The sequence below is a fragment of the Pieris brassicae genome, chromosome 4 (assembly GCF_905147105.1).
Source record: "Pieris brassicae chromosome 4, ilPieBrab1.1, whole genome shotgun sequence".
NCBI lineage: Eukaryota > Metazoa > Arthropoda > Insecta > Lepidoptera > Pieridae > Pieris > Pieris brassicae.
The window spans coordinates 3,815,135-3,840,280 of NC_059668.1; the positions used below are offsets into that span (position 1 = coordinate 3,815,135).

General features: G+C 33.3%; 1 protein-coding gene across 7 annotated transcripts in view; it reads left to right on the forward strand.

Moving 5' to 3' along the window:
• Nucleotides 1-24,663, forward strand: part of LOC123708263 (homeotic protein antennapedia) — a 146,100-nt gene extending 121,437 nt beyond the window's left edge. For all 7 annotated transcript variants that reach the window (XM_045658894.1, XM_045658892.1, XM_045658893.1 and 4 more), the window contains 2 exons: nucleotides 10,292-11,143; nucleotides 22,482-24,663. In XM_045658894.1, coding sequence (XP_045514850.1) covers nucleotides 10,483-11,143; nucleotides 22,482-22,732 — 912 coding nt within the window. In that variant the 5' untranslated portion in view covers nucleotides 10,292-10,482 and the 3' untranslated portion in view covers nucleotides 22,733-24,663. The remainder of the gene's footprint in view (nucleotides 1-10,291; nucleotides 11,144-22,481) is intronic.
• Nucleotides 24,664-25,146: the final 483 nt, after the last annotated feature.

Sequence of the window (25,146 nt, forward strand, 5' to 3'; positions counted from 1 at the left end):
TATGATGCTATTGTATTCAAATTCTGTTTGTTATTTGATTTTATTGGTTTATCAAAGGTACAATGAAATCATTCTTGCGAATGACGTAGAATACCTACTAAGTTTGATTGGTTGTCAACATTTAAACATAATTTGCGTGGTAGCTAGCATGGCCCACGTGGCATAGTTCTTCGCTCTAAATAAGATGAGAAATATCTATTTATGGCATAAAATTTACTTAGAAACCTGCAAAAACCGCAAGTAGCTATACATGTTTTGTCCTTATCTTTCGCCTCTCTTTATACATGCATAAACGTGACAAAACATTATAACCAATTCAAGCTTGCAAGTGCGAATATATGAAAAAACTGATTCATGTATCAGATACGTGATATTTTTTATCTTCTCTATTAAATTATTTTACTCATCTGAACAACTATTAATACATATAATAAAAAATAACTTTTTGTAATAATGCCAATAGCCATACATTCCAAATAATTGGAGACCCTAGTCAGCACTGGAGCCTTAAATTATATACGAAGCCAAATTGAGGTTCTAATTATTGTCCTGTAGATATATTTCTTGCACATTTTATATAATATTGGTCCAATTATTAAATACAAATTGTATATCGTAACGTATCATTGCAAAGCGCTTTATTTTAACTAAGATAATTACGTTGATAATAAGTTTAAAATTAGGATAAAAATATGTATTTGAAATGAGACACAAATTCTTTCGTGTTCTAAACTAGATCGAAATCTTTCAATCCTTTGATTTATGCTTTGGATTTCTAGTCCAGCCATCATAGTTTAGGTCCACTAGGGTCTTGACAACCTGGATTTTCAGGCCGCAGTAGGTAATTTAAGATCATTTAATTTTAATAATAGCCGTCATTTTTATAGTCCAAAAATAGATAAAATATCATTTCTATTTAGTTCAACAGATGTTCCTTGACATAAAATGCCTGTCTCTGGGTATAGAACCCACGACCATCGAGTTTTACATAAGCAGAACTTAGACAAAACTGAAGATTTTAATGTATTTTTTTAAAGATTTTCCGCTTTTAATTAGTATTTAAAAATTTGTTTAATTTTATTTACTTTACATTGGCTAAGTGTAAAACAAGTGCTCGACATTGTCACAACTGTGTAAACACTCTAAGTACACATTATGTAATTTAATTTGTTTGTCTTGTTCTCGATTGTGCTCGTCTAATCAACGGATTTAAATAAATTAGCATTAGCATTAATTCTTAAGTATCATATAACTTTACCTAATTAGTATGAATTCCAGAACGGTCTACTCGCTAGAATGTGTATGCATTATAATTCTGGGTGTTGTGTTGATATTTTTTACAATAGTTTTTATGAATTAAAAAGATTATTCGCGGGTAATAAGACTTGCAACCTTAATAACTTTTTTGTGATTGAATTTTGTGTAATAATGAATAAAATATACAGTTAGTATTTACTAAGTACTGAAGATGCCACTGGAATGCTGTGTACAGATGTAATTGGACTTCAAATTTATAAATGTTGCTTAGTTTGCAGTAACATTATGTATTCACTCAATCTGTTGTCGTCGCAAAATCATATGAATTAAAATTCTCTCACTCTCTTCTGTCGGTAGCTCATGTCTAAGCGTCATGGTCGGTCATGGAGTGGACTATCTGTCTCCAACGGGTTCTGTCCGGTGCCTGTTACAGCGTACAGTTTTGAGTAGTCTTTCTCTTGTTCCATCTGGTTGGATGGTCTTTTGCCTTTTGTATTACCAAGAACGACCAGGTTTATGGCCTCCGCGTATTGTATGGGACAATGAGATAATTCGGTGTCGGCATATGGTGGATCAAGCTAGTCTGTATGCGGAGTTGGGTAAGGAATTCAAATTAACTAGGGTTTATATTGGGTCTTTTGAGTTCACCAGTTAGATCAGACTCACCCAGTAGTTCTCGCTTCTCAAATTTTATGATCATTTATCAATCTTATAGGCAAGTCGGTGATTGTGTTTTACTTCAGAGTGCAAGCGAATATTAAATAGAATTTAGAAAGAAATTCCATTGGTGGAAAGCTGGGAATCTTAGGCACCTACGATCTCAATTATAGGTCGCACACTAAAGCCACTAGGTTAACACAGCTTACAGGAAAAGCAAATACCTACCTACTCGCTTCTACTCAAAAGTATGTCTACTATACACCACAGAGAGTGAGTTAGTAAAAGACTATAGAATTGTCGAATAAATTTGTATATAAGACAATGACCTTACACTTATTCAAAGTACAAAATGGTAATTAACATTATCTTAGATATATGGCGTCATAATTATAATATACCTAAAACTTTTTGTTGATATTCGCTCATTAAATATTTTTCCCTTACTAAACAGTAAAATTTAAAATTAAAATATGTGCTATGGAGTGGCTTGAATAATATTATGATACAGTTGTCTACAAATTCAGGTATCGCAAAAAGCTGACGAATAAATTTGAATTTCGAACAATATTGTTATACCCACGGACACGCATAGTTCCTTAACATAACCCGTGGTATATAGAAACTCCCCGAAGCAAATTTTCGTAATTTCAAATTTCGAATGCAACCACTAAGAATAGGCGTAGCTAGTGATGTGCCGTGCCGAGGTGTTCCCGCGATAACTGCTTCGAGACACGCGATTCGCTCCGCCCATCACGCACGCAAGCCTTAGTATGACTTTCGTATTATGAATTACTTTAGCCAGTAATATAGACAGGTATTATTTGCGTTATCTTTATTCGAAGCGAGTAATATACCTTAAACATCTACTTATAAACAGTTGGATATTTATAATTACACCTGTTCAGAAAACGTTTCATTAAACTGTCAATATACACTTTGCAATTAAAACAAAGGTTAGGTTAGGTACTGTTTAGAAAGTTTCGTATAAGTAAGTGAGGCAGAGTTATTTTTGTTTGGCAGAGAATAGAACTCAATAATCCTTAATAAAGTTCATGTGGAATAAATGTTCAATATGTGACGTGCTAACATAATCGAAAACAATAATTAATTTATAAGAAATATCTCTCTTCACTCAATTTATTTTTGTTATAATTTGATTACTATTATTAATAAAGTTGATTTTATATTCGACCAAAAGAAATGTTTAATTACGATTCTAAGTTTATACCAAATACAATATTAAATTTAATAGAAAAACCAACGAAGGTTATAGATTAACTGATAATCCAAGAGATAAATTAACGTTTTGAATAAAAGCAGAATAAATTATGCTAAAGGAGTTCATGCACTTAAGTCCGCGTTAATGCAGCGCTTCTAATAAAACCCAAGTGCAGAACTAACACTCGTTCTTGATAAACGGCAGCCATCACTGCACGGCGCGGCCTATTATGAGTGCGTGACGTCACCGCCCCGCCCCTCCCGCTTCAATCAAATCGGGAACCCTCGTCATGCCCCCACCCCACGTTTCGCTTTACTGACTCCGCATTTTTTTCTCATAATAATAACGTCGAAAAAATCGCACAAAAAATTCACTGATTCTCATTTCGTCCCATCCCTATCGGAGCGTTTCTTTTCGACCTATTCGTTAGGTGTTCGATTTATAAAAGGTTCGATATTCAAATTTTTAAACCGTGTTTAATTGCTCTAGAATGGCTTATATATAGATGCTTTAAAATAAAGCATTGTACATAGTTAACGTTAACGATTTAAGCGGAATTCGATATTTTTTAAATGATTTTAAAACATCGAGTTCCGCTTCGTACCTTTGGGGTACTTAGGTACGTCACCCAACTGGTGTTTGTTTTTTAAAATAATTTCGACGTTTTTGACGTTTTTGAAAATTTTGAAATATTATTCTATCTAGTAATTATTTAAAATACCTAAATTATAACATATTTAGTATCTACAATAAAGACATTTTATGTAGTCCATAAACACGACGTTATTTTTATTTATATACAGAGCTAAACAAATTTTACCCCTAGAAATTAATACAGTTCTCCTATTATGTACATGGTAACAAATAGCGCATTTTCCGTCAGATGTACTTATCCCGTACTTTGAATATAAATCTTATCATAAAGGATCATATCCGACCCTGATCTCGCCAATATATTTGAGGCCATTAATACTTTAAACTGTTTATGTATAGAAATCCAGTCATTAAAACATTTTTCTACCGCTTATTAAATGCTAGTAAAGGTTCCACATAACAAATATATATATAAGCCCTAAACTTGGATGACAATGAGCGCTTGTCAAGTAAAATTCAGATTTTTGGATATCAGTCTTATTAGAAACGTTTTACTAAACAACATTTAATGAATATATATAGTTTCATTAAGGCTAAAGGATGCCATGACACGTTTAGACAGCACCTAAAACAAAAAAAGGAATTGGTATCAAAACACTGATACGGGCTCTAGTATTCTCTTGGCTCTTGGCTCGAGGACAGCAAAGGATCGATGACTTTGAGATGTGGTGCTGACGGCGAATGCTAAGAATACCGTGGACTGTGAAGCACACCAATTCATACGATCCTGACCCAACTCCAAATACGGACTCGCCTGTCTATGTATATAATATGCCGACAGCGAATTGTATCTTACTTTCGCCATACAATGCGAAGAGGCTATGAGAAATTGTGGTCGGTAACACTGAAGGCAAAAGATCACGTGGCCATTCACCAACCAGATGGACCGATCAAGTGAAAGAGTCATCATCCTTAAAACTATACATTGTCATACATACATACATACAGACAAGAGCTACCGATTGAAGAGAGAGAACATTAAGTCATTGACTTTATATTGGTACAGTGTATTTGTAGTTTTAATTTTAAATATTCATAATATTGCTTTGAGAACTAGTATAAGTAGAAAAGTAATAAGTAAATAGTTCTAGTTGGAATTAAATTGCTTCCATAATTATGATATTCTTGTTGGATTTCCTATTGGAATGTAACAAAAAATCTTTAATTAACAATAATATATATAAGTATTGTTTTCAGAATTTTTAAATGCAGAACAGTATGTGTTATAGTTATAGAATTTTATATTGAAATCTCTTAATGCCAGTGACTTATTAATACAATGACATCTAGGGCCAAAAAGCGTTCGTTTATTGATCTACTCAACAACAGATGTCACTACTAAAACTTTAAATATTAATGGCCCAAGTTTATACTTAAAATCCTTCATCTTAATACAATTAACTTTAGATAGATGGTGCTAATAATTATTATATATTGAATATTATGAAAAATACAGTCTTACATGGATTTATAGATTTTAAAAACAAAATGGTCTTTATTGAGTATACAAAAATTAATGTTTTGTTACAAAAGCTGTTAACAGTATATTCAAATTGAATAAGAAACTATTTGAAATATTGAAAAATACATTTAAATATGATATCATAATAAAATTGATTTATGAATTTAATTTGTTATAATACGTTCTATAACAATAAAAAATTAAAATATACTACTAATACGGATACTTATTAGGCAAAAATGACTTAGCAACAAAATTTATCTAGTAAAAACTATTACGTAGATTATTCTAAAGTAAAATCCTTCTGAAATATTACCTATTTCAAATGAATCCGCAGGAAAAAACAAGACAAATATAAACAAAATTATCTCTGAGACATTAGCTGACTTATAGCAATAGTGACTTTTACACGTCCAGTTCTCGAATTAACATTCATCGTAGTTCTTTAATAAAATAATAGATGGCGCTGCATTAACTTTATTTTTTATATACTTCGTAAAGATGGCGCTCATAAATAATTTTAAATAAATTTTGCGGTGTTTATGGTACTTTATTTGCGTATTGTATAGCTTAAAGTTTTAATCAGCAGAATAGCAAGTTATAACCAGGAAATCAAAACATTTATCTAAGGATAATATGTTCGCGGAAATACGACGATTATTAAAAGTCATTTAAGATATTCAATCTATAAAACATACGGAGAGTGTCTAGTATTTAATAGATATAAGTAAACTACTTAAAACAATTATAAATCTATTTTGTACACTCCAATCTATTTTGTAATTTAATCGATATTAATTAAACGTCTTTTAAATGCATTACCAATTAAAATATCTAAACTGTATCACGCAAATGTTTACTTAGCAATTACACGAAGGTGTCTGTATCACATCGTAAATCACATCTGCGTGATATAACAATTAGCCGGTATGATAGCAATGTTAATTAAACTGCAATAATACCGTGAACAACCGATTATTGCATTGCGTTTATGTAATTTGGCCACATCGCTATTGTTTCATCGCCAAATTTTCATGAATTTAGAACCTATTTGATACAAGAAAAAAACATATTCTATATTTAACTACGCGTTATTTTTAAAAAATCTGTGGACTGTAAAATATGTATCAGTTTGGCCATGGGTCAAACTTATTTCTCAGCGAGAAAGTATTATAATACTTACACTTACTTAATAAGAGGTATGGCCAATTAAAAATATATATTTTTTTTTAATTTCTTAATACTATTAATAGATATATTTATCTAGGTAGGTATCACACAGCAGTCTGATGATATTATTAAAGGGCCATTTAGATTTTTCTTATTGACATAATTCAAACCGTACAGACAACGCATAGGAATGTCCGGCATTTTGATTGCGTCGCATTTCATTGATAGCTCCGTTTGATTTCTGGATTCCTGGTACTTGTTCTAGAGATGTCTTCTATCTTTAGATTGTATGTATGTTATTATATATATATATATACATGTGACGTCTTAAACATTAATTAGAAAATTTGATGATTTTGTTTGTATATTTTTCAATATATGGAATCTTTCAAATTCCTTTCTGGAAACTGGATTTAATAATCTTGAAAAATATAAATCTAGAACCGTTTCAATGTATGATAAAATAATATCTGTTATATAGTATAGTATATAAATACTAATTAATTAAAATAATAATAATTAATAAATATAAATTATAATACTAAAAAACTGAAACAGTATTTTATTACTATCTTTATAATAGAGTTTAGAATAGGTACTTTTTTGTAACAGTTTCGCATTTTATATATTTAAAGGCGTAACACACATTTTCCTCTCGAAACCGTAAAATTACATGGCAACTCTCGGGAAAACCCGTCACATTGTATGAAAAATCACGAAACATGAGTAGGTATGAAAATTGCATAACTTGCTTGATTAAATTACGAACTTGGCGTGGTTAATTAACACTGTACATAGGATTTCACTCAGCGTCACACAACCCCAAATTTACACTGGAGGCTCATTAGGTGACATCTCTTTGATGATATAGAAAAATTGTACACATATTTTTATATGAAATTATGCCTGTATTTCCCTAGATGACTCGTTGCCCAGTTTGAGTAGGCAGAAATTTTTATATATAGATCAAATTACAGGCATTTTAAACATGGAATCATAGTAACTTGTTGCGGGATTCAATGGGAAAATAGGATCGTTCGTCGTACTTAACAAAAAAGTTGATTGATGACAGAACCGTGTAGTGATATTATTATGTACCATCCACGTAAATATATATAAGGTCTGCGACATTGTATGCTTTATTTTTCGTGACTATTTTAGAACGTTATACCTAATTATAGTGTAAAAAATATCGTTTAAATTGTCCAGTATCATCAAGGATTTTTAGAACAAAAATAAATCATGACTACGTTATTCCAACAATAGCGTTAATTGACAAATAGTGGAAATGATAAATACAGGCGTCAGAAATTTTCCTAAAATACACCCTTTGATCGTCATTTGATTAACAGCTACCGACTGTCGCCCGCGCAACAATATTAATACTTTAATATTTAGTCTATTATATTTTGTCTATGATTAATATTACGGAAGAAATGGAATATTCACACAATGTTCAACCAGAAAAAATATTTGCGTATAAAATGCCATTTATAAAAACCGTTTGAAGTCACCTGTCATCTAGTACATATGTATTTGATGTTAACACCGCATTAAAGTATTATTTATTATACTTTTATTAAATAGAGTGCTAGACTGTGGGTGTTCAAACCCCGGCTTTTTACAAGTTTTATGAGCCGAAGAAGACCAAAGTCAGGACTAGGGGTATATAATTTTATTTAAAAAATTACGATAGTAGTATGATTATCTATACAAACATTAATCTCTTACTTTTCCATTTTGTTGCAAACCTTTTTTCAAATTTCGAAGTACCTACTATGGTTTCAGCATTTTCTTTTCGACTGCGTGACAAATTACTTGGAATACATTAGTAGCTTCGTAATAAAACGTAGACTAAACTAAAAAATAAATATTTGTTACTAAGGTTACGATGTTTTTTCACGTAAAAACAATTAAAACGACACGTCGGTTACGTCTACGTTTTATAATGAGGCCGCGTTCGCGCATTGCCATAAAACTTACTTATTACAGTTGAAAAGGGCCTGAGAACTCACTGACTCACACAAGTTAATAAATCAAAGCAGGTTATCAAATTATCAAAAGCACGTGGGATTAATTTCCGTCGGTCAGTTTAAAGACAAGTTTCTTGAACCAGGTCGAAGATTTTATCTAACCCCATAATTGTGGGCTAGAAAAGATAAAAACTAAGTATATACTTGGAATTCATTTATGTTACGGTTACGGGGAAGTGCTGATGGTAAAATATCTTATATTAACGAGGTTCTATATAATGAAGTAATATTCAACGTTATTATAATTGTTACTTGTATTCGGAAATAGAGAGCTTAACATTATTATAGACATAGTTTTTAAAGTTGTATTATAAGACATTTTTCTAGAAAGCATGTTAGTTTGAACACATTATTAGTGTTATTAATGTTTTAATACAAAAAAAATCCAGTTATTTGTACTATATTGTAGGGAAATAACTACTTTAATAAAGTTGTTATTAGGTATTCCTATGAATGAATAATGTAATTAATTTTTTTAACTATAAACTTGAAAAATCAGGAAATATAAATGAAATTTTTGAATTTTAATTATTCGAATGCGCAGCTGGTCCGCCCCTCATGTAAATTCTTAATCCCAAAGTTAATGAACGTCATATATTTATAAGTGTGTAAACTGAACAAAGCTAGTCTGGAATGTAAATGGAAATTGAAAATTAAAAAAATTTGGCGTCCTCCCGCCTGGGGAGCGGCGAAATCGTAAATTTAAATTGTCCATCCCTCAACATGCAAATTTTCCGAGTGCCTTTCAATTCCAACCCAGTGTGAAGTAATAAGGCTTATGAATATATAAATCACCACATTTATATAAACTTCAATTATGAATTTATAAAATCATTTACCGCTGGTTTTTATATAAATCGCAATGAAACTTTCATTCAAAATACTCTTTGATTTAGCATATTATTTATATAACAAATAACATCTGTAAGAAACATATTGTCTAGAGAGACGCCGCCATCATTAACTGTCGCTAATGAAGCTTGTGCATTTGAGTTTTAAATAACTTGCCTCCGTTCAAGGGGCGGGTATCGGCGCTGAGTACTTCTCTATGTAGATTTTTTACTTAAAGGAAATGCTTAACAAACCATATCAAAAATTTTGCTTCATAACTTTACAAAGACGTCCATTTACGTAGTTCAGTTTTAAAGTCGCTAACGACTGGAAGCTACATCGTACAATTTCATCAAAAAACTACTGTAGATCGACGTGAGGAATTCGCTTTTATTACTGCTCACATTATATGACTAGTTTTTATTGTTGGTAAATTCCAGTAGCTGTCGCGTTAAGTACCCTATAAATTTCATACATTACAACCAGTTAAGTGAGATCTTACGATAAAGTTGTAGATTCAGTGATACTGACATATCAAAATACAAATTAACGTTGTTGTAATGTTACATCGTCGGCCTCGGCTTCCTTGTCACTCATGCTCCATCAACTGCTTCGAAACGTCGAGGCTATGACAACAGGTCAGCCATATGACGCGGTTGTATTTCATCTCCCTGTCTCGTTTTTGAGGAACTGTTTCCTTCGGAGGGACAAAGACAGACATTCCTTGAGAATGCTATATGTGCAGAGAACAGAGGGCCCTGTATAGACAGGTTGTCGCTAATAGGCGTTTACACAAAAGATATGCGGTTTATTAACGTCATGTGTGTTCTAATCTCAGGACACGTGTTAGTCTTAACATTGCCAGATCCAAGGCATAATGTGACGATTTGCACGACTCCCGGGAGCACGCCAATCATAATATTTAATCGATTGACAGGACGCTGATTGACACCAGGAAAAGAGTTTAATAATAGATTAACTAAGTGCGTTAAACTTTCTTTCCAGATTCGACGAGCATCTGATGAGGAGACACCGTCCGTTCGCACCTTGTGAAGCCTTTGTGGATTCGAGCATTGCTGTGTAGTGAATGGAATCCGAAGTGTGTGTGTGACTGATAAAGTGATAGTGTCGGCCCCAGTGGCCGAGAACCTGCGACGGAAGATACGGACGCGAGCCGCGCGGGCTGCGGGCCCGCGATGAGCGCCAACAATTGCGACAGTATGACATATTTCTCAAACGCCTACATGCCGGACATGAGGAACGGAGGTGGCCATGACCACCAACAAGCCCACGCGCACTATGGAGCTGTCCCACAGCAAGGACACGAGTTGGAAGGGTGCGATCCACAGCTCAGACCTGCACAGCACCATTATTCGGCACAGACAGCACCAGGAATGCCCTATCCTAGGTTTCCACCCTACGATAGATTGGGGTATTACCAGCAGATGGAACAGAATGGCTACCGGCCTGATAGTCCATCCCAAATGGGTCACATGGGCCCTAAAACGGATGGATATGGACCGAACGGCCATCAACCACCGGCTCCAGCCGTTTACACGTCGTGTAAGCTACAAGCGGCGGCAGCGACGGCGGGCGGAGTCCCAGGGAGTCCGCCCCTGGAGCAGGCGCAGCAGATGCCCCATCACATGCATCCACAGCAGCATATGGTGCAACATGGGGTACCGCCACACCAGCAGCACCTCATGTATCCAGTGGATGACATGCAGCATCAGACACAGATGCCTCCCATGCATCAGCAGTCCATGCACGGGCAACAGGCGCCCCCTCAGCAAGCACCTCCAAACACCAACGCGTCGCTACCTAGTCCGCTATATCCTTGGATGAGAAGTCAATTCGGTAAGTTTCACCTTTAGTCACATTAAATAATCAATTGAAAGTAAACGTTTATGCCTTACAAAAACATCTTCGCAACTCGTACGCATTGATGAAACAATGAGTGCCAGAAACAATGAAATTCCTTCTGTGCAGGGATTATTTATGGGCTTAACAGGCGTTCAAAAGGAATTTCACTTTTCATAAAATTTACAACTTCCGACACAAAAGCGTTCACCTTCTGTTTTGCTGACACCAATGCCGAACAATACGCCCTCAAGTTGCGCTACCGACTCCTACTGTTTCTGAATTTGTCTGAGAACGAATTTACGACTTGGTTGCTTGATTTAGGGCCTTTATTGTAATCACATTGCATCTCATTTCAAAGTGAATTGCAAAGTTTAGTTTTCATTCTACAATCGTCAAGTAAGCTTCGAAAGCTTACAGTACAGCAATAGTAACTATGCGTCTTTAATTCGCGCGGAGTTTAACCTTCAGATACAAGTTTAACCTTACATTAAAGTGTCAAAACAAGTGTTATTTTAAGTGTAAATAGATGGTATGTTATTTAAATAATAGCATTAAAATTGTTATATTTTAAAGCAAATAACAGTATAGTTATATAAGTAGGTATATAGGATTTTAAGCATGTTAAGTAGTATAACGTACTAACGACGCTTTGACGTATATACAAAAAATAAATACATTATTTACTATGAATACTTTAAATCCCCAATGAGTTTAAAATTGTATTATTATAGAGCCTATAAAATAAACTTTATTGATGATTGAATTCATTAAGATAGTTTACATACAATAAACGAAAATTACTAGTAAGGTCAATATTTATTTGTATTACAGTAATATAAAGCGATATGGGCTTACTAAATAATATATAAATTTGCAAAATATCCTCACGACCCCATGTCATAACCCTTCTCTGGCCAAACCCGAATCCATTGGCAGAACTTGCCAATTTATACTCTTAGAAGCTAGCTCCAAGTTTGTCGAAGTTAATTAATTTCGAGCGTTTGATGAGGCAGAGATGGATTTTAACTTTGCCTTTGTACTACGTGCCAGCAGATATCTAATTTGTTTGTCAACATTAATTATGTTTTACAATGTTCTTTGATAATGTGATTTATTGATACAAATTGCGTAGATCATGAATGAATCCATAACTGTTATATTTTCCCAGCTTTTCAAGGTTGTAACCGTCTTAGCTGCTAATATTTTTATATCGGAATTAGTAATTAATTTGTTCTAGACATTAATTTGTCAATCACTATGCATTTATGAAGTAGACTTATCTTGCATCTATATTACATTGCAGTGGTGTGTAACGTACCTACTAGTAAGGAAAAATGCGTTCATAAATAAATTAACAAAACATAAAATCAGTGGCGCAGTCAAAGGTTGTACCTTTTTAAGTCTGGATGGCAGGTTTCTGTATCTGTTTCATGATCAATTGTCATAAATCCAATAGACAAGAAGGTGATCAGCTTCCTTTGCTCACACACGCCGTCGACTCTTTGGTTCTAAGGCAATTGGTTTCTTCACGTTGTTTTCCTCAACCTTTTAAACGAATGCGCACTTTAAAAAAAGTTAATAGGAGCCGGTGATCGTACCTACGGCCTCTGAGATGAGACTCGCACGCCGAAGCCACTAGGCCAACACTGTTCTAAATGATTTATAAATAAATACGTCAGGCAAAATAGTTATATTTGTTATTAATTATAAGATGATATTTTACAAGGCTAAGTACTTTACAGTGACCACTTAAACACTACCTTACTACATAAAAAGATAACATTCTACATACTGACAATGTATTTATCGTATGACATATACCATTCGCAACCTCTTGACAGCACATTTAGAACGCTTTGAAGCTCTTGAAACTATTCCATTTATTAAGAAAAAGTCCCACCAACCACAGCGTTTTATAAATAGATGTTATATTGTTAATAATTCTGGAATGCATCACCTACGTAACGAGTGTGTGTTATACTATATATAAGTATCGTTTTACCAATTACGACAGAATCTGAGTGATTTATTGCTTGAGAAAATCATATCGTTCTGAAGGAGTTCATATTGAGATTATGAATTAATTTGCATTCTCTTAACGTTTTCTTGCGTGGCCCTTATATGCCCTTATCAAGTATATTTAATTACTGTTTCCTCTTTGAATTCCCTTAAATATACAATTGAGTATGTAGCGTATATAATATATATATACGCTATACATTAATTATTTATATAAATAATGGAATATTAAATTTTAATATTAAAGTAAAATTAATAACACGCATTTTTAACATATAATTCTTACCAATATTATGTCATACAATATCAATTTGGCATATGTTTTTACGTTAAGCTGTTAATCTCATATAGCAAACTATAATTGGCTATGTCATTTGAATTATATAAATCACTCTAAGGTGGCATCTGAAGTCGTATAGACCGGAAAATACACTTGAACAATTTTTCTATTCCTAGCACAAGGTAGGCCGCGATAGAATTGAGGTGGAAATGGAAATATAATGGAAATCACCCCCTGTCAGCACAATGCCGACTTGTTACATTTCATTGTTCGGTTATCAGGCCTCGGGCTTTTGTGCCCGGTCGATGATTGAATAGAAGAATTTGTTTTGCCCTCCGCTTTCTGCTGCCGAAAGCTAGAATCGTTTGGTAAACGATGAACAATTACAAATAAATGGCGGTCACTCTTTGTTAGAATTAAAATAAATGTTCAATAATGTAATCAAAATATGTTTCAAAAATATACTTATGAACATAATTATTATATACCAAATTTTACAGAAGACGACCAAATCCATACCAATTACTATATATTTATAAAATACTGATCATAAACCCTTAACCTTTTTTAAATATTTATACTATTTGTGTGAAACACATTTATGTTAATAGGAAAATTTACAACTCGTTACAATTATGTCGCGTTGGGTTTTAAACCCTGATGTTAGGCTTATTTTTGAATGTTTCTAATCTACGGTGTCCATACCTTACATAACGTTGGTGGGTACAATGGCGTAACTGCGGCGCCAGTTTTCCTCCTTTCCGATAAACTCCATTGTGAGAACTTACCTTTGATAGATCCTCGACTGTCGAGACCAACAATGACGATAAATGTACCCTCAGATTGAAGTTGGGATTCTTTTCGAGGGTTCATTTTCTCTTTTCACTGTAACACGTCATGAATGAACGTACTTAACGTTAAGGAATTCGATTTTTAAAATTCCTTTAAAAAGTTTTGCATTAAAAAATGAGGTTCCAAAATTAAATGTATTTTATTTGCTTCATGTAAAATCACGCAATGAGTTCTTTTGGTAGTTACATTATTTCTGTTGAGATTAATATTATAACTATAGTATTATAACTGTAGCTAACTACTACTTTAATATATACCTACTGTAAGCACTTTTAGAAATGAAGAAGTAACTATGTAGTAGTGTTTATTTACTTTGAACTAAGAAAATAGATCCCCAGCATGCCATCGTTCCCCTGTTTACATGCGCATAATTGCATAGCTTTTTTTCAAAGTAAAAATACATTTCTGGTTCTATTTAGTAGATCCGGTTTTGAAACAGATAAATTGCTATTCGAACACAAAATATTATTTTAGACGTTTCTCGAAATAGTACCGTTTATTTTAGTGTTTCATTTTTAGCGATTATCCACGTGCATGACTTTAACGTATATTTTTTATGGCTCAGCAGGACTTAACAAAGAAGTTGAACGTAGTACTGCGTTATTACAAAAGATGGCGCTGTACTACTTTTTAAATACTTTATAACAATAGTGAGTAGTCGATATTTTTCACAAACATTAGGTTTTATTTTAGAGATAATTACTGAAAATTAAATTGAATATTATAAATCTGGTTAAAAAGTGATTCAATTTGGATGATTGATTTTAATTTATATAATAAAAAATAAATTAAAAAAACATAAGACATGGAGATTCTGTTATCTATAAGTGAAACAAAAAAATGAAATCATCTGAAGCTTATTAAAAAACCATCCCAGCCCATAATTATAAACCTTTATCTGAGCCCTCAGCCAATCCCATTATTATTTACGTCCGACGAAGGTTAACGCACACATAGGTAGATTACATACATATTGACAATATTGCGTGAATGTGCGTGTCACTTTTTATTGCCATGCTATAAGCATTTCCCAAGAAAATAGGTCTTCTATCTTCCGTTATATCGATGTTCAAATAAACCGACCCTAATGTTTGCAAATAAATTCTGATCATAATTCAAATATATAATTATACAATAAAATGTAAAATTTCTATTGAATAAGCAATTTCTAGAAATTTCTTGATTCTGTAATAGTTCCTAAATATTATGGTATTAAAATGTATGTGTAATATGTGTCTTGAAAGATTTAAAGCTGTTTAAAGGAGATTTTGTTGACAGCGTTGGCAGCATTATTAAAATTGCTGCCTTCCTTTTTCTTCTTATATCGCTTTCTCGCTCTTGCGCTAAGTGAGGTAAGCTCTACCCTACATTAATTAAACGTCGAGATAGAACGCCAATCAAACTTTGACCGCTGCTAAGCCGATGAAGCCGAACTTATTATATGGTATTAAAATTCCATTTAGCTCCGTGAACCATTTCAAATTGAAACAGAAACGTAATAACCCATATTAAATTATGATTACGTCTCATATCCAATAAGGATATTGCTACAACTGAACCTCGAAACAATTTAGTAATTGCGGTGGATATATTCTATCATCGGTATAGTGCTATAATTAGGAGAATTACATGTCATTAGCTAATAAAAAAAGCGGCATCATATGGTGTGTACACATGTGTGAGTTGACAGCACATAAATCATATATACTTGCGTAGCGATATTGGAGGAACGGAAAAAACCCCTCGTTTCCTGCCTAGATCACACATGACCGGCCTGTCTATCTGCCAGACCCGTGTCAAATATTCTCTGGAGCGAAGTCCGCCCCTCTCGCTTTGGGGGAGACCCCAGGGGACGCGCTGTCCCGCGGCGAAGCTCATCTTGGAGCCCTAATGCGTTCCATACACATAGATGAAGTTTTACCCACACATCGCGCCCTCTTGAGATTATTTCGTTTCTTTTGTGTAACGCGTTACGATTGAATACTTTCTTTTTCATTAAGATTTTCGCGTTCGTGACGGACGTTGAAAAATCACCCTCGCCAGCACCTTTCATAACTTTTCGCTTCGTGATCCAAAGCGATTACTCACATTCTATCGCCTTCTCAAATATTCATTCGTGTTTTGCCCGCTGCAAATTATCTTAATGGTTCTAACAAACTGTAATTAGACTGGGGATCGCCCTTTCGAATGCTATTGCTGTATTTTTATGGGCTGACATGTGATTAGTTAATAACCGTATTCAATTTCCGTGATAGAAAAGTTGATCACGAAACGGGAGGGAAGTAATTGAATTCGAGTTTGTATCGATCTGGTTGAAGTGAGTCGGAGGTCGAAGGCCCTGGGTAGGAAATCCCGGCGACAGGCGGAGCCGGGTGCGGAACAAAGCTCCGGTAACAAAGACGTCACCGGCCGTGCTAGCGACGCGGAGTTATGACATCCATTGTGCGCAACAATACCCAACAAACGAGTTTGTATAAGCTATTAGGTACGCGCATTAATATATATTTTTTGTTCAGCCGAAAATTTAGCATTCCATTACGAGGGAGAGAAATGAAACCCGCCGCATGAATTATATTAAAATATATTTGAATATTTCATTTGACACCTTTTTTGCGGGCGGAATTTCGCTCAATCCGGCCGGCGTAATTTTTAGCGAACAGCAAAACGAAATTTTCGGTGAATAACATTCCATTTCGAATGCAAAACACGACGGGAATCAGCGTCGACACAACACTGACTGATGGCTTTGTATTCGCGATATAAATTCTTTCCGAGCTTCGGACCAAATGTTTTTGTATGATTTACCATTTTCAACGTCAACATATATTTTAATGGAAACATTATCTGGTGTGTTTCCTGGGAAATATTTTTGGTATTACAAAAACGATTTTGTCCTGTCCTTTTGGCGGTAGCAGCACGAGACTATTGTCAATAATAAATACATATATTTAGACTTAAAATACTACTACTTCACTTATATAAACAAACAGTTTTCAAAAGATTTTCCAACGGTACATTTCAGAGAGAATAGAATTTTCCTACGAAAAACTAGCAGTCCACACAACAATAGCGGTTATATAACAAAAGTCATTAGGCAGGTTCGTACATAGTGAACTGCGAACGCAGATTATGTCTACGGCCCGCCCAGCGCACGGATGATTAATGTCCTAGCTTGAAAGACTCCCACATTTTTTTGTTTTTTACCCGTATCGATCAATTGTTTCATTTCCTCGTAATCAAGATTCGTGTTTCCGTAGGGAATGTTATTAAGAAACTCAAACAAAGTTTTTATATAAAGTTAAATTTCGAATATAGAATACTGCATTTCATTCAAAAATGGAACGTAAAGCAACTCTGTATTTTACAGTAAAATGTATTTGCAACAAAAGTTTATATTCGGTCCCATTATCAATACGCTTCCAGTAAAATACGTATTTAACTACATACCGTTAAAATTGCATCATTTAAATTTAAAGCAACTTAATTACATTCGTATAAGCAATGAAGTCTTCAAGTTAAATCCTTTTTGCACGATGCTGAATCAATTAAAATTATTAAGCAGGTTTAACCTTCGCCAACGAGTTCGCTGGAAACCAGCAATTTTATTTACGACGTGTAAGCGTTTAAGAGAAATTGCATTAATCTGAATAACCGTTTGATATCATGTACGATGTTGCAATACAGTGAGTGGTGTAATCGATTTAAAAAGTAATATCTCGTTATAATGTCGAAACAATTGAAACTATATCACACACGCGATAAGGGCGTAAATGAAATGTCATAAAAGTCGGACTTACTCGTTTGCGTCGAGCTCGAAATATATGAAATTGTAGGACATGAATTATGGATTGTCGATACCGCTTCAAGCTGTTGCTATATTTTTTTCGTATTTCTCGGGCGCGATACCGCAACGAATTAAATTAAAAGCTCTTTTCACTTGTCATCCCTTGATGAATTTGGTATTTAGGATTACACATTCGATGCGCGTTTGTTTATTTTTAGCGACTTAAATATTATGAATGGTGGATTTAATCAGTGAGCCGAGATCGCTATATTTATCAACGACTATTAATAAGAAGGATCGCAAGTGATTTACGTACGTTATGCGAATTTATACACTATTAATTAAAAGTAATTAATATACGTTTCGTTTACATAAAACGAATGATAGTGTAAATGCTAACTAGAAATTCTTAAAGTTTCTGCAAGAATATGTATTTTGAAATTCAATAAATAAATAATGAAGATTAAATATGAATTATTAACGATGATGGTAGAAAACTCTTTTTAACCATAAAATGGAGCCATAAATAATAAATTAGTACAAATGCGATCCGGTCAATAATTAAACACTTTATAGGGATCAGTTGCACCTCTGTGTTGTACATTATACAGGCTATGAGCGTCCCGCAGTAAATTTTAATGGTAATGATATATGGAATTTTTGTGTATCTAGAGTCGTTAAAAAATAAGCATATATAGAATATTTTCTTAAAAAGTATGTTTTTATACCATTTAAATCAAGTGTAGGTACTTATTACACGTAAAGTAAGGTACGGTTGTCGAATAACCTGTCGTATTCGTGTACCAAGAAACATGAGCTTCTAGTTTTAGTAAATAAATCAGGGGCCCTACAAGTTTTTTAGGTCTGGGCCTCAGATTTCCGATTGTGTTTCATGATAATTTGTCAATCTAATAGGCAAGTAGGTGATTAGACTCCTGTGTCTGACACATGCCGATAACTTTTTGAGTCTAAGGCAAGCCAGTTTCCTCACGATGTTTTCTTTCACCGTTCAAGCTAATGTTAAATGCGCACATAGACAGAAAGTCGAAAGTGCACAGGATCGAACCTACGACCTTAGGGATGAAAGTCTCACACTAAAGCCAGTAGACCAACACTGATCTTAAAGAATGAATTATAATATTTTAATGAATACAGTTCGTTGTAACTTCTCATATGTATTTTAAAAAGTACCTACCTGTGACACTAAGACAGTAATAAACATCGTTAAATTTGAAAAAGGAATGTTCTGAATCTTACCGTTATTGTATCGATTTCATCACATTACGTTTGTCCACGATTATATGAAAATAGAGGGTCTAAATGATTTATGGGCGCCCGGCGTCACATGCAACAACCCTAGATGCGTTTCCTGTACAGACGCGATGTTTGAACGCGATTTGTAAAATATTTTAACAAAATTTTATAATAAGCGTTAGTTGTAACAATAATCTTCTTAACTTTAAATTCACAAAGTTTATAATAATTATTAAAAAGCTTGTTTGTAAGATATCTTCGGATCAGTTTCAAACTGAATAAACGTAACTTCAGCTGAATAAAAATGTCATTAAACAACTAACAACATATTGATTTCTTTTCATCTATATTTAACATACTAATAGGATTTAAAAAATGTTTTTGTGAAAAACAAGAACATAACGATATTTTTGGTTTGCTTCGATATCAATTGAATTCTTAAATACCTGATGGTGACTGTACACAATGCACCTTAATTGATGATTACCAACTATTACACGTATTAATTGATATCAATATAGTATATTTATATTAAAAGTTGGAGCTTCATCGTTCGCTTACGAAAAAAAATTGTATCCTACCACTGAAGGACCAAGAAAGTAGGTAGGTACAGAAGTACCGAACGCCCTGTTACGCAACTTCATAATTAAGTTTTCATATTCGACGTGCGGTTAGTTCTTACTATCGGTTTAAATCTGGCGTTGGAATCATGTTTTATGCATGTGAGTGCGATGAGGCCACTGTAACATAAAGCCCTAAGGGAGAGGGATTTCATGAGCTTTCACGTACGATTCTGCGCTCGTAAGATCGTCCATCCGTACTTATTTATATAGCTGCTCACGACTTTGCGTTAATACTTTTGTACATCGCTGTATACTTTGTCGTTACCATAGACATAGTGCGCGAACGCTCTAAAGTCGTGTGTTTGAAGAGTCTGTGGACTAATTGATTTCTTTATTTGTCCAAGTATTATTTATTAATTTTAAAAGGCACACAGAGAAAACACAACATACAAAAACAATATATGCATGTGCAATGTGCTTTGTTCAACAACGACAAGTGTTCGGTGTGCACATTTGTCGTTTTGAAGAAAAAAATACAATTATAAACGATAAAATAAGAAATATCATAAAAATGAACGATATTTAACTATATTAAAAATACAAATATTAAATAAAATATCTAATTTTAAAAGGTAATATATTATTTGCAATTGTTTTTGGTGACGAAAAACACATCCAAAAATAACACTTTGTCAGGCACAGAAGGTTGATCAGTTGTCTATAAATAACAATCAAAGAAATCGATACAGAAATATGTGTATGACACACTGGTGTCTGTGGTTATACTAAACCCCCTTTTAAATTAACATTAAGAGGAACAAAAAAGTATTTATATACAGCTTTAGCACTTGAAGAGCGTTCCTACTTAAAACGGTTTTTGCTTATTCTGGTTCGCACTTATGTTTTAACAGGAGCTATTAATAAAGATTTTTATGTCATTAACACTTCTCAGATACAGACTGAGCCATAAATTTATATTTACATTTATTTTATATTCCCTATACATCACTAAGTAAAATCAACTAAATAGAATACACTTTCAAATGTATAATAATGTACCTACTCCACTCCACTCTTTTACAATATGAAAACAGATCACTATTGTATTAACAGTATTGTATTTAACAATGAAGTGAAAGTGATTAAAAAAAAATATCATTATCTATGGATATTCTCGAAGCAGAACGTAAATTATTGGTTGACCCCAAAATTAATTTGCGAATTCCATAATCAGGCCGGACGTAGACATGTTCAGCTATCCTATCGATATTTACATTCTTGAATGCGTCCCAAAATCCTGCAACGATGAGGCTGTTATCAATTTCCTGTGCAACAAGTGGCCGATAATTTTGAACCCGACTGCATTCTCTTACATTCTTCTGCCCGTTTAATGAAAATCCCGTGGATATGTTGAAGTAATTTTATACATATTGTTAAAAGTGACAATGGGATTCAAGATTTTGTATGACGTACTGGTTATTACCAGTAAGTTACAGAATAGTTAATGTCACCTTCTTCTGAACGATGTCGTTAACTTAATATACTTATAAACGTTCCTACTGAAACAGTCCATGATCTAAAAATAATTAAGTATGAGTTATTTTATAAAGACGTGATAGTAGGACTCGTCTTTGATTTATATATACAATGTCGATGTTCTTTAAATTAGATATTTGATTCGCTTTCTAGAATAACTTTATACCTGTCCTTGTCTTCTCTTTCATGTCGCTTTATCGTGTTCTACATAATCGTCTATGGTTAAAGTAAAATATTAATTAAAAAATAAATAAATCAGTGACGCTACACCCTTTTTAGGTCTGCGTCTTAGATTTCTGCATCTGTATCATGATCTATTGTTTTCTTAGATTTTTGGTTCTAAGGCTAAACGGTTTCCTCACGATGTTTTTCTTCACCGTTCGGGCGATGTTTATTGCGCACATATACAGAAAGTCTCTAAATCTAAAAATTAATCCAAATTAAATAAGTTTTATATCACCAGTTGATATACTCTATCTTGACAGAATGTATGATTTTTGCACTACGCTCGTTACTTTTGCGTCATTTTGTACGTTTCCATGTTAGAATTTACAAATTCCTCGAAGTTTGCGTGCCGATGTTGTAATGCAACCTGTTTTGCGTGTTTCTGCAATGAAAACAATCAAACTGAGCGTGTTAGGTAGAATTTTGTTTTCAATTTTAATTAAAATTTTATTTCTGGTTTATGAAACTTACTTATAGACTAGGCAATATCTTTTTAAACAGAAAATTATTAGAATTTAGAACTTATAACGTTACTTACAGTAAACATAATATTTTCTTAATATACAATTTTATAATGAACAAAGCAATCTTATTGGATATGTTACACAGGTTTGTTTCGGAGAAGTATCGAACAAGCAAAAACAATTAACAAATTGATAAGCTCAAAACAATTTTCAATTAACTCCGGCTGAGTGTTCGCTGTTTACAAATAACCTCCATTTATCAGGAATACCTATGCAGTTTTTAATCTGCCTCGGGCCAGATGATAAACTGCCTTGTTTCTTTACGAAATTAACATTTTTTATCGTCCAATTTCAGAACGGAAGCGAGGACGGCAGACGTACACGCGATACCAGACCCTCGAGCTGGAAAAGGAGTTCCATTTCAACCGGTACCTGACGAGGAGACGACGGATCGAGATCGCCCACGCCCTCTGTCTCACCGAGAGGCAGATCAAGATCTGGTTCCAGAACCGGCGCATGAAGTGGAAGAAAGAGAATAAGACCAAAGGAGAGCCAGGCTCGGGAGACGAACCGGACAACATGAGTCCACCCACCTCCCCCCAGTAGGCCTCCATCGCGCGATCAGTGAGTCCGTTCCAAATTTGAACGGCCGTCAGTGTTCATTTATTTTCATACAAAAATTGTGCACGGAAGCGATCGTTAAGGAGTTACTAGAACAGTTTAATTTGTATAAATTGTATGTTGGACTTTTCATAATATTACAATACTAATACGTAACTTAGTGACTTGACATAAAGAGTAATGATAGTGTGATGAAGAGATTTTTACAATTGTTAAGTATAAATTAATTTATAGAACAATCTCAATACCAATAATTACCAAAAACGCAGTGTGTACGAACTGCGACTTTATGTGATTTCATTATTTATGTAGTTGGAAATTTATTAAACTCTGATGAGTTTTCTTCTTAATCGGGACATTTATTTTAAAATGCTTCACTTACACGCTCTCTACGAATTTATTTTTAAAAATCGAATAAGATTTTAACTTTACGAAGTTTTATTTGACGTAAGTGAATCATTTTACAATAATTCAACGAAAATCTTTATTTTAATGTTATCAAAACACAAAACCGTAAGGACCTCTTATAATTAACCATTGATAAGACGGCAATTAGTATCTATATTGTTATTATTTAATATATTTGATGTTTTATTTCTAATTAAGCTATCGAAACGCTATTTTGTACATATAAAAACTATAATTTAGAATTTACGATTATGTACAATTGTTTTAGTGTGAATATATGATATTAGTTCTCGTTTTGTCTAACGAGTTTATTGTGAATCTTCTCTGATTTTGATTTTAACTTCGTTGAGGGAAGGCCAGTTACACGTGCAATGTATACGATTTTGACGACACATATACGTAATGATTACTGATAATAATAAATCTAATAGGAAATTTATATACTTAATTGTAAAGTATGGACTCATGTTTGTAATTTATTGAATGTTAATGCGAACACAGAGGAAATTCACCGGAGGATTAAAAAGTGGATAGTTACCTTCAATTTCTTAAACTTGACTTATTTTTCTCATTCTATACGAAAAGTAGGCTTGGAATGTACAGTGTACACAGTATACCAAAGTTAGGGAATAAACTTGGTTGTTCATTATAAATAGTAGATGCGTCGCCCTTTCCTATACAAGTCTTGGAGACATGATAAATGGTATTTTTATAAAATCATTGCCTAAAACCGATATACGTAATGAAATATCGTACATAATATTTACTTATAAACATTAGTTTCACTACTATAGTGTGATTTCGGTAATATGTTTATTTTTCATAGGTTTTAGCGAAACAGTCTCAGTGATCCGTATACATTTAATTTGTGCTGTGTTAAGAAAATGTAAAATAACTGTATATTGTCGATATTAAACACGATATTTATTTATTGATTCGCTTAACTAGGTTTGCTTAAACTTTGGGTATGTTTTTAAGGTGTCTGGCTGGGATTTTAACTGTCGAGATGTGACTGTCAACTGTCAAATGTCAGATCGATACGTAAACGTATTTTGACAGGTGTCAAAAGAATCACGACTTGATATGAAATTTGGATGATTTGCTCAATGTTGTTTTTATTAAGCTTATGTATTTGGTTTAAGTAAATTCTATCACATTTAATTTGGTCAGTAAAATTCTATGTACTATATAAAAGCTAAGACATTTCTATCTAAAATTCTGTTTATACTTTTTTTTAAAGATCCCTTGCCAGATGTGATGTTCACGATTGGTTTGTAAAATTTTATAATCAAATTAATTAGGTTATTAAAAATAAGTTCTCACAACTAGTTCTACGCAGTCTGTAACGTAAACGTAGAAACCTGCGTATGCGCAATTTTATTTACCTTTGTCCTATCGATTCGAAATTTATGAAATATAACTATAATTAGTAATTTAATAAGGTTAGGCGAGACGATATTGTCATAAATATATAAATACATGAAATTAATAAAGCATAATGATTGTAATGCAGATTTTTATTGTTCATATAATTTTACAATTTTCCTTTGCTTTAAGCAAACGAAAATGCTACTCGTATAGTTAGTTGTTTTAAGATCAAAACTTATATGTATAGAATTTTATATGACTTCTAAAGACTCCTTTGTCTGTCTTTACTACACCAGCCGTTATTGCTACGGCCATAGCTTTATTGATATGTGATTTTAAAAAATGCCTGTCAATTGTCAAATTTGCTTTCTACGACTCGTAGCAATAACGAGTAGTATTTGGATTTAGAATCCGAGTGAAGGTTCGTAAATTGACTACTATTCCATGGTTAGTACATATACATTAAACAAAAAATAATCTAATATTGAACATAATGGTAAAACAGATATATATATCTAAGTCATATCCAACATCTAATGACAATTTAATGATTTTGCGTGGGTCTCGATTGGTCGTATACTTTTCTGTTTGTAGGTGTGGCCTAATCACTATTTAATAACCAA